Source organism: Colletes gigas, unplaced genomic scaffold (genome assembly GCF_013123115.1).
Source record: "Colletes gigas isolate AHSC1104 unplaced genomic scaffold, ASM1312311v1 Colletes_gigas_Sc00032, whole genome shotgun sequence".
NCBI classification, from domain to species: domain Eukaryota; kingdom Metazoa; phylum Arthropoda; class Insecta; order Hymenoptera; family Colletidae; genus Colletes; species Colletes gigas.
This window is the reverse complement of record NW_025106661.1, coordinates 2,064,059-2,076,102: the sequence shown is the minus strand read 5'-3', so window position 1 is coordinate 2,076,102 and position 12,044 is coordinate 2,064,059. Positions and strand designations below refer to the sequence as shown.

At 37.2% G+C, this 12,044-nt stretch overlaps 1 protein-coding gene across 3 annotated transcripts in view; it reads right to left on the bottom strand.

The window, feature by feature from the left end:
• LOC122402061 (fasciclin-3) overlaps positions 1–12,044 on the bottom strand; it is an 858,180-nt gene that overhangs the window by 10,118 nt on the left and 836,018 nt on the right. The window contains exons 9-10 of one of the 3 annotated variants that reach the window (XM_043404572.1): positions 1,223–1,253; positions 627–725 (exon numbers count right to left, since the gene is read on the bottom strand). In XM_043404572.1, coding sequence (XP_043260507.1) covers positions 627–725; positions 1,223–1,253 — 130 coding nt within the window. Of the gene's footprint in view, positions 1–626; positions 726–1,222; positions 1,254–5,899; positions 11,491–12,044 lie in introns of those variants that run through there. The other 2 variants (XM_043404573.1, XM_043404574.1) reach the window with 2 other exon arrangements.

Below are 12,044 nucleotides of genomic sequence, written 5' to 3'. Positions count from 1 at the left end.
TGGACGCTCTACTATATGGAGAAGAAAAAATGAAGAACTGAGACCACAAAATTTACGACCTACAGTAAAATACGGCGGAGGTTCCGTACTCGTTTGGGGTTGCATGAGTGCAGCTGATGTAGGAAAATTAGAATTTATTGATGGAATAATGAACCACCGGGTTTATATTGACATTTTGAAACGGAATCTTTCTGCCAGTGCAGAAAAAATAGGTATTAAAGATAATTTTATCTTTATGCACGATAATGATCCAAAGCATACAGCGTACAATGCGAGGATGTGGATATTATATAATACGCCAGCATATGTAAAAATTCCACCACAATCTCCTGATATCAACCCCATCGAACATCTATGGGACTACTTGGAACGTCACATTAGAAAACATCAAATATCCTCTAAAGAAGATTTAAAAAGTGCTCTTATGAAAGAATGGAATAAGATCCCATCCAGCGTAACAGCGAAATTAGTAAATTCAATGTCAAGAAGAGTGGCAGCAATTACAAAATCAAAAGGAAATCGTACCGTTAATTGGTTGCAATAATATTTCGGTATTTCCCATTAAATGATGATTCCGATGAAAGTTTGATGGCTAGTTGAGAAAAAAAAAATAGAAAGAGGCTTGCCTTTGGCTACTCTGTTTGTCTGCTGTTTTCGATTTCTCAAAATGAAGGAGATTAACGGTCGTTGCTGCATCCGCGAAGTCTCTGAAAATGTGTGATCTGCTAGCAATATAGTAAATACCGACGAATAAACGTTTCAACGCGTGTCAAGGATGAATTTTCCTTCAGCTTTTCTGAGATACTAAATTGTAGGAAATTGTAAAACTTCAGTACATAGTAGAAATAATTAAAGTGTACTTTCGTAACTGAAATAAAAAAATAATACGTATTTTAGATGTTGACAAAAAAGTTGTTTAAATTGTTGAATCCATCTCTAAAGCTGATCTAATCGATAAAAGAACACACGTAAAATTGATATTGATTTCATTTATACGACAAACTAAACAGTGCAACGTTGAGTGAAAAGTCAAAACTTTGTTTGCCTCGTGGGTGCGGTAAAGTTTGTCAGGCGTACAGTCAAAGTATTCTCACTACGGTAAAGCACTAGCAGGGGGAAAAAAGAGTATTAGTTACGGAATTCGTTGGAAAGTATTGAAACATCGAGAGTGCGTTGTGCTACCAGAAATCCTGTACAAAACTTGGAGAAAAGGAATACTCACGACTCGCCGAGGTTCCTAGACATCGAACTACCTGCAAAACAATTGAAAATAAACAGATTTCGTTTAATTTGCAACAAGACACTTTGTCTCTGTAAAAATCAACGGGAACACTACCGAACGAAAATTTGGTTGCAACGATCGTCTGCATTCGCGACAGATGGTATTTGATTCGTAATTTTGGATGAAGAACACACGTAAAGCAGAAAACTAGAAGTATGAAATCAATTGAAAAACGTGTTTTACGCGTCTGTTTGTGATTATAACACCTTCATGATTATTTATCAAAGAGATAATAATACTTGTGCATGGCTTTCCAAGACTTCGATAATATTTAAAAAATGTTAAGTTATGATAGAAGTTTTCCAACATCGTATGTAAGAAAACTAATAAAGATTCTCGAAGTTTATGGACGGATCCAGGTAAAATTAATACTATTCAGGAGGATAGACCATTACGGAATAGCGTCCGAATTTGTTCCCCAATTATACGAGTATCCAAACTTTTGAACGGTAGTTTAGGTTGTGAAATTATTTACGCTTGTCTACGTGTACACGGTCGACGGACAAATTAATAAACAGGAACTCGAAATATGTTTGAATTCGATAGTAACGATAATTGTGAGTAAAACTAGAATTAAATTGACTAATTTTCAACTGATTTCGCCCGATAATATAAGTGAATGCTTAATCGCATGGCATTAATACCCCAACACGTCCGTGTTTAGTGGAAATGTACATGCATGATTTCGCATAATCGAAATTACGTTTAGAGAATCGTGGCAATGGTAGGATGGCACATTTTCGTGTACGTTTCGTGTGTATTTAAAACAAATGTTTTATTTCAAAAATCATATAATACCTAAGTATAATATCATAGCGATGAATGAACTTACAGTTAATTACATACAGCTCTCTATATATTAATTTCATTTGAATTCTTAATTAGATTTACTCTTGCCTATTGCGTTGTATCTACAAATACAGATACAAAATGTTCATGTTCTTCTCGTATTCGTTTTTCATGTGCTCGTAGTGTCCACGTATGTGTGTATACTGTATATGTATTTATCCATAAGTGTGTGTGTGTGTCGTACAAAGTACGCGTGTGTTTTTTCGTATTCCATTTACCGACCTTATAACATTCAAACTTCGCCGTTTTCTTATAATTCTTATTCGTAAAATCGTAATTTAAATCATTTGTTGTTGGTTTCTTTTCCCCCAACTATTCATGTTAAAGTAGCGATCTCTGAAGTATTCTTAAAATGCTTTTTTCTCCTCGGTGATGCTGTTTAAATTGGGCCCTCGTTACAAAAAGTATAGAAAAAACGTCGGTACCGAGAACGGATCTTCAAAACTGACGTTTTCGAACGTGAGCATCTCGCATGTGTCTCAAATCACTGTCGCTTATGCTCGTCTAATTATTATGATTGACTTCTAAAAATGTTTCAGAGAACACCATTTTCAGGTATTCGTATTATAGTCGTATTTAATACCTAAACTTATGTTAACATAAATATATATATACATATATTATATATTATATATTATATATAATATATATATACTCCATTGTATGGCCAACGATCATGCTTCTTACAATATTACAGTATCAACTTCCTCGTTAATATTAATAAGTTTTACAAATGTTCAACTTCGAGCTTTATTTCTAATTTTGTTACAAAAAAAAATTAAAAATAATAATAATAATAATAATAATAATAAATTGCAGTCGAAACGCAACACTTCGATACAGCATACCGATTCGTTTAAAAAAAGAAGAAAATTGAATATATTCGCTCGTTTCTTGAATGCGCTAGTGTGTCCTATGTGTGTGTACGTGTGTTCGTGTGTACATATACATGTATGCTTTCGATGTATGCGCGTATAATTGGTAATCGTAGCATGATCATCGTGTTTTAAATAATTATCGTTAGAATTAATGAATCATAAAAGTCAATTACGAAATAAGTGTCTTAATATCATTAAAAATGTACCGCAAAGAATTTTTGTACATTAACGTATCCACGCGTAATTATCCTTACAACAACAACGCGTTAATCGATTATCGTATCGACGCGTTTCATTGTCATGGTCGCTACGTAGGCTGAACGCGTGTCGAACATTGTACAAACATAGAACGACGATCGACGGTCGTTGAATGTCTTTCTCTTATCATCGTGTTTCCATTTACGGCAGTGAAATTTCCTCGACAAAAGACAAAATTTAGCTTACTTTTTCTCTTCTTATAGAGGATTCGAGCGTAACGAAGAAAAGATCGCTGCGTCTCGGATTATTGTGAAAGGATTCTGGAGGTTCGCGCGCACGTTTGATAATGATTTACGAACATGGACTCTCGTTATTCACTCGTGTTTACTTATTATTAGTGTTCGTAGTTTCGTTAACACGTTGACTGCCACATTCCTTCGAACCTAATATGCTTTAAATTGTTTAAATATGCTGTCGTTAGAAATGTTGCAAAATAATAGGTGGATCGTTAAATTATCGAACAGTTCTATTTTTCATGATGTAACAATCAATTAACGTGTTAAACCTGCTGCGCTTAAGATGACCGAAAAAAGCGTTTCGATGCCATATTCTAAAGATCAAAATTATTTCTCGATAAAGAGAGTTAGTAGAGCATTCCCATACTTTATCGTTCTAATAAACCAATATGAAGCTATAAATAAAATAGCAAAAACTACCATCACGGTGAACGTTTTACTATTTTTATAAATGCTAATACGCGTAAATTACTTTTAGACGTTTATTTCTTTCGAATCACGGAAGATTGCTATCACGAAAGGCACTAAAAACGGTTTTGCAGATTCCATATTTGAGAAACGGTCACCCTAATCGCAACAGTCGTAAAGAACGCAGTTCGAAAATGCGTCACTATCCTCGTTCCCCTCGTTCAATGCATGGAATCATGTAACAATGGGCACTGTAAAATGTTTAAAAATCGCGCGTGACCTACATTATGCATATAAAAAGTTTGGGCGACCATACATCGACGAATAATCTCCTATAGCTCTTTTAGCGTAAACGTGTCGCGCGAACACGTGTTTTATTTCTTTCCCTTAGGCTCTATAACACATACCAATACGCTGTTCGTTAGTACACATAATACATACCACACGACGGTTACATATGATTCGCTGAGAACGATAAAACGGGTCTGTTCTGCTAACCGGGGAAAACATCTTTCGCAACAAAAAAACAAAGACAAAAAAAACTTTCGACAAAGACGCATAGCCAAAATAAAAAGGTAGACAATACAAAAACATAAATACTGAAAATTAATTACGATATCAGATTGCAATGCGTGAAATCTTCATTCAATGATAGAATAATTACTTGCATGGACATAGACGTTCTTCCACGGTTTTAAATCAAGTATAATAGTTGGTGTGCAACTTATTATATTTATAACACATTGAAAATTTGTACGTATTGGGCAATTTATCGAAAGATAAATTCGCTGTAAGATCCATGATAAAGGATCAATATTCTTACGTTGTATATCGAGAATGAAATTTTCTTGTATTCGTTCTATTTTATATTTATATCACAAGTTTGTAAAACAAATTTTGTCCGGAGTTCGTAAGATGTGTGACGTCCAAGGCGAAGATCTTCAGTTTACGTCGTAAGAGCTGCTGACAACGCGCAGATTTCAGCTATGTTACATTTAAATATTTAGTTTGTAATACTTGTAATTCTCGTTATTCGGTACATGAAAGTTCAAGTCGATTTTAAACAAGTTGGATCTTCTCTGACAGTTATCAATCCTATCAATTTCTTTGAACTTTTTGCTTGATTTATCAATGACGTAAATTTTGGACGTTCCACGCGTTACAACCCACTAAAAATACAAAATGGAGGCAGTAGATTGTGACGGTGTTTTCTCGATCTCGACAGAACAGAGACGTTTGAACGCGTTCGCGGCGTATTTGACATTCGAATGCGGCTCAGCCTCTTTAACGGCGCAAACAACGCTTCGACATTGCGAACACGATACAAAGTACTTAATTGGCAACATACACGTAATCGATCCTTAATATCATAATATCCACGCTCTAGTTTCTTTCCTACGTCATCGCCCGTCCGTGTTACGAACCACGGTCGACATTTCCCTTATCGACCACCGCAAATTTCTTAAATCACCCTTAAGTGTAACCCTATACTCTGCCCGATAATAGTCTTTCCCTCAAAAATTCACGGATAACGACAGGTCGCTCGGCAATTGGAGTGCAAGTGGTTAAATAAGTATTCAGTTAATATTTACGAGTTGCAAGCCAAGTGCCCCCGACACAGAATATAATATATATTCATTACTATTATTCAATCTCATACCATAGTATTTATAATATATTTATATATATATTTATTTATATATATATATATTTAATATATACAACACGCAGTAATTTCGGTCGTCTTTGTCCGACGAGTTCACCCTCGGATTAATCTCTCTTCCGTTTACCTTTTTCGTTTCATGCAGGACGCCCTTCGACAAAGAACTCGCAGAATTCGTCGGACAGGACGATCTCTCTTTGTAAGTGAAAACACGATCGCATATGGAAAAAAGTAAAGGAGCGTATGTGCAGAATTCGGAAATGTTTCGTCAACGAATGACGGATACAGAGATCGATTCTCTTTCTTCTTTCTCGTCGTTATCATATTTTTTTTTCTTTTTCTAACGGTGCTTAGTTTAATTATTCCCTCTGTACGACGCCGTGGAGACCTACGTTCGTGAAATTCTTTTCTCTGTAATGTGTACATGTGTACGTGTCCTGTGTACGTGTGTAAGTGCAATCTCGCTCTTCGTTTTTCACGTTCTCGCGACGACCGAGCTAAGCAAAGATCATCGGTAGAAAAGTACAAACAACGCTTATTGTCGACGGGAATGATAATGAAATTACGAAACTGACTTCTCAAAAGTATTCCAGTCGCGGTTAGTCTTATGGGTTTACGCTAGCTTTATTCTTGCGTCTCTTGCGTTTCTCTTTTCTGTCAAACAATGAACGAAACTTCGGTGTCGATCATTTGTGCTCTCGCGAATCACGACATTTGCGATCGATGAATTCTGTAAAATGGGACGCGATTGGTCGGATCAGAAAATTTTTGGAATACGCGTTTGCTTTCTGTCGGTCACAATTAATTTCTATCGAGTCATTTATGATGACAATGACGATCAAAAAATAAGAAGAATCGAAATAAAGAATCGAAGATTAATAATACATTAGAATCAAGATTTATACGCATTTATTTCACTTTTCTACGTACGGAGGAGTCGTTAATTTTTTAGTTCTACCACGAATAACGTCCCATTCACGCGTTCGAACACGTTAATTACAAAAAGCTATATTCCACGTTAGTTAATCACTTGCACGTGACGAATATTCGTTCCGATCTTAAACGAATACGGTTTGTCTTCGAATGCTCCTAAATTAGCGCATCGGAGATAATGCAAAGCGATAAAATTATCTGTTAAAGGACTTTCGCGCGTGAAACGAAGGAAAAAAAAGATATCGATCGAAAAGTCGGGACACACAAGAACAGGCGTCGCGTCGGGGTGCAGGACGATGGAAAATGGTGCGCGGTACCTTGTAATCTCATTAAAAAGGCGTTAACGGGAAAATACTTGCAAATACTGTTTCCGTCGTGAACGAAGGGGAAAATACGAGACTCGTACGAATTCTTCGCTCGGAATACGTCTTGTCTATTTGTCGATGGACTCGTATCGATCCTATGATAAATCTTACGTTAAAACGTTTGTGAAATATGATGGCCTTTGGCTGTGGGCAGAGTTGGACATAAATCGATTAATATCAACTAATTAATCGATTTAGACAGTACGATTGAAAATTTAATCGCTGATCGAAAATTAAATTAACCCTTTCCTGTCTTGAACATTAGACGCTTAAACGGTTATACACAAATTTCGAATGTGTAAAATATACTAATTTTACGAGTTTAATACAAAATTATTGTCAAGTCTGAAAGGGTTAATCATTGTTTCCAGTGATCGTTCATCAAATTAATGGTTATTCTTCAATGGTGTCGAGTTCAATAAATTGAAAATCTAATTATTTAAGAATATATTCTGAAAGAATAGCTTCGAGGTCAGCAAAAGTTGAAACACTTTCATCCAAACTTTCGAATAACATTGACGGGCGAACAAAAAATATAACTTTATTATTTCTTTTCAACTTTAAACGTACAGGAATATATTCTTGTATAGTTAAATTTGTTGCGCTCGTAAAAAAAGAATATTCCACTAATGTAATCGTCAATCGTTACTTTGATTAAAATTTGCCCAACACTAATGTCTCGATGAATTCACGGTGATCGTTCGTAATATAAATTCGTAATATAAAATTCTGTTTAAAAAAGTGTTTTCCGAGGTGAATGTTTTGAATCTTCGTCGTTACGCGAGCATATAAAAAATATGAACGGTGGATGGACTGACTAAAAGTAAAAATGTTTACGTTAACCCTTCGATACGAAATTTGGCATTATTCTTTCGAATTCTATCCTTTCTATGCGTACTCTTTAGCGAACACCTAGGGCATACTTGTGCTATCTATATGCGGCGAAAAAGTGTTATAAAAATTTCATGAACATTTAATGTTTTATATTTCTTAATAAAAATGGTTAAAAAACGATGCAACGTTTGAAAAATTCGTTAAGACTCCGACTTCACAGGGTGAAGTAATGAGGGGAGACAACGATTATTCGGGACTGGAACTTCCCGAAGGGTTAACAATTTTAAAATAAAAAACATCGCGGAGTATTATAATAGCATTCGTGTAAAAGAAATTGTCGTTGAATCGTTCGAATGGGGGTTACCAAGCCCCAAAATCGAAACTGAAAGAGATAGCCTCGTTTCGGGCCACCGCGCGGTTTCAATACAAATAATACTGTTCAAGAGATGTTGTAAATTACGAAAGTCGATACGATCACGCGTCAGTCAACACGTATGTTCGAATAAAAAAAAAAGAATCCGGTTACGAACGAAAGCTACATCGTGGAATGTGTTCGTTTGTCTTCGAGCGTGGTAACGGCGTGATATTAATAGATTTTCCTCGCACGTGCACGTAAATCGTTTCTCCGTGATAATAATTCATTCTTGTCAATCGCGATTATAAAGGAAAGAAAAACGTGACGTTTATCTAAAAGCTTTGTAAAAATTTTAACCATCGAAACGATCCTTCGTTGTTACGGAATATTTAAAATGAATCTCTGGGAAACGTTCTTTAAAGAATTACAAAGCGTGGAAATTTCTATTTATCGTGCGCGCGCAATTCGATCTAGTATATTTTGTTGAATATCCCCCGCCCCTTTGACGTCGATGCGTCCATTAGAAAAATGTCGAACTAACAATTTGATTTGTTCGGTCCTCCCGTATTCGTTCCTTTTACACGTTCGCAGCCGTTGATCTAATTTTGATCGATATTTGCAAGGAAATAGATTATTTTGTAGTTTCTCCAACAGAAAAATACCAAAACGCTCTGTTCTCGATTTCAAAATATTATTTCAAATATATGCAATAGATTTTAAAACCCTCTCGAATTAGAATATTTGGTAATTATTTAAAAGTTTGCCCTTCTCACCGATTTCGATGACCTTGAAATATGTTGTCAAGCTCACTATTCTGAACAACTTTTCCCTATACATGTTACCGCCGTTCGGCCTTAGTTTCCGAGATATATTATATTAAAAATGAGTATCGGTATCAGTTAGTGTAGTTGTTAGGGGGTCGCAGCCCCCTAGTCAGCAAAACGAATTTAATATGTTACTGTTCAAGTCGTGGGGGATGTTTTATTTATTGCTCCGCATGGCTCATGAAACGAAGTTCCATATTCTTGTTCCTTGTTGCAGAGAAAAAAATGTCTGAAATTGCGGATTTGAATCGATAGTCGATGAATGACGGCAAGAAAAATATTTTTACGAATATTTGGAAAACGAAGGCCAAAAAAGTTGTTCAAAATGATGACCTTGACAACATATTTCAAGATCAGGAAAACGGTGAGAAGGACAAACTTCTAAACAATTACCGAATATTTCTATATCCAATACGCGACGCCGTGAATTTCATTTAATTTCAAACGAGTGGTTGCAAGCACGATAATATTATACATTTTGATCATTTTCAGTCGCGAAGTAGAATCTTCGGCTGCGGAAGCGTCAAATGCTCTTCGTTAATAGTCGTGTTACCGTAGCGATAACGGGCGTCAACGATCGACAGCCTCTCGCTCCCGATTTCGATATTCGAATCCCCGGATCGTCGTTCCCTATCACGGGAACGAAATCGAAAGTTGCAGAGTTCAGAAGTCTTACTTAAGAATCGAGTATCATCTCCTAGAGTAGAACGGTACAATTTAAGGACAGCTCGTAAACACGTGTTACTTAATGATATACCTTAGCGATCGCTCGATCCCTTAACTCTTCGAGGACGATACTTGTCACGAATCGTCGACGACACGAGTAAAACGATGCTTTTTGATTCAATCGATGAATATTAAATATATTCGTCAGTATATATTCCACGATCCTCGAACAGTTAACGATCGAACGACGTACAAGTTTGTATTAGTAGTGTGTAAATATCTTGACCCAAGCGAATTTCCCCGATGGTGATCCCCCCGCGAAGAAAGAACGGCGGCGGAACGCTCGCCAGGCTCAGAACGACGCGGGCGCATCGCTTTGAAACATTCTATTTACAAAACTTACACCGTGGCAACAGGAGAGCGATTTTTCGCGCGCAGTGACGAGGCATCGAGGGATCGTTCCCGATCGTCGATGAACGGAGAATCGTGCTGTGGTTTTAAGCTACGCACAAGTTCCCATCAGAAGAGACGAAATCGTGGAAAAGCAAGGAAGCTGAACGAAATACGATCGGATCCAACAGGAATCAGTACACGATTGCATCTCGCTTTTGTCCTCGAATTAAAATAACTCGTTTAAAATAAATACGCACTGATTGTGAAACTCGTCCCTCCTTAAACTATTGAGATTTCAGGCTGACAACGGGTTTCGAGACACTTTGTATCATCGCAAGGCGTCTCGGCTACTGCGATATACCGTACAATGTTAGTTAAAATAATGAGTAGATTTAGAAATAATATAAGATTGTTGTGTACCGATTCGAGTGTCTCCAAGATACGTTGGTTCGAAAAGAAACAAGTGCTCGAATGTGTCGCGATCACTGGGGACGGAGGAACACGAAAGTATCCAACTATCAACGTGTAAAATAAAATGCATCCTTGTTGTTAATTTATAACCGTAATCGAGTCGATGCAAACGATATTCGATGGCTTTGTTTGCTTTATCAGTGACTTTACGTTTTGAGTATTTAGAGATTAGGTAAACAATATCATTCACGTTAGTTGTCTTTAACTTTAAGTACAATTCATATTATCAGCTATTTTGCAGTGATGTGCAAAAGTTATTTTAAATTTTTGTCGTTTTCCCTCTCTAAAGCGAAGCTCGAGCTCCAAAACATTCGCACATGATTGCACATATAATTTTATATTTTTCATATAATTTTATTTTCAATTTTAGTCTAAAATTTCCTCTCTATCTATTGTGAAGGAAAATGGCCGATGTATCCGAAACGAAGCCACTAAATGTCGTTCGCGAATGTCTAAAAAAATGTTGAAAGAGAAAAAAAAAAGGTAGACAAATAAGGCAAACTCAATGTGCAGGATCAGATCTTCGGTGTTCCGTCGACGGAAAATAATAAATAAAAAACGCTAACATTTGTACCAGATCAGATCTAAATTTGACCATTAAGATTCTAAGTTTTGTCGGCAATGAAAGAAAAATGTTCGCTCCTGCGACGTATTCCCGATTTCGGATTCGTTTCAGGTGGGATCGTTCGATTCGTTCAACGACCTTGGAGCAACGCGTCAAGTATCGCGAATGAAATTTCCCAGCGAGACAGGACAGCGCAAAGGGTCGTCGAACCAAATCGAGGAACGGCGACAGTTTATTCCCGCGTCACTGGAAGGAACGACCGTCGCGCGGCGAACCGTCCTTAAACAGGTGTATCCGTCTTTTCGTCCTTCTTCGGTTCCTTGACATCCGTGCGGCCGTTCACGTATTCCGTGCTCGCGTGTATCGGATTCTCCTGGCCACCCTGCGGCATTTTCTCGTCGATGATACGCGGGTCCTCGTGATCCTCGTCGTCCTCGTCCCCGGGGGTGATGTGCGTCTCGCTTCCGGCGCCGACACCGCTCGCAGCTTCCTCGTCGCCCCGACGCCTCGCTGCAACAAGCAACGCCACGATCGGTCAAGGCAAAAGTGTGTGTGTGTGGATTTCTTTGTTTGGTTTTTATTTAGTTTGTTGTTGTTGGTTTTTTTGTTTTATTGTCGTTGTATGTCGCTCTTTAACCGCTTGGGTTAGTGTCTTTTCGTGCGTCGAGGATCGTTTCGCGTTACTTCCTACTCTCTACGCTCGTTCCAAATTCTTTTCTTTTGTTCTCTTTGCAAAAACAGAGTTGGCGAAATTTTAATCGAAGCAACGATTCAGGTTTTAATTAATCGTTATTCTTCCTCGCTGTTTAGTCGAAGATTCGATTTTTATAAATACTATTAAGTATACAGGGTGTTCGGCCACCCCTGGGAAAAATTGTAATGGGAGATTGTAGAGGCCAAGATAAGACAAAAATCAAGAATACCAATTTGTTGATGGAGACTTCGTTAAAAACTTATTAACATTTAAAGTTCCGCCCGTAGTGAATGTTTTTCTCGAAAATGCGCAGGATTTTGGGGGTATGTCTATTCACCAAAAATGATTGTAGTTGACCACCGCCATCAAA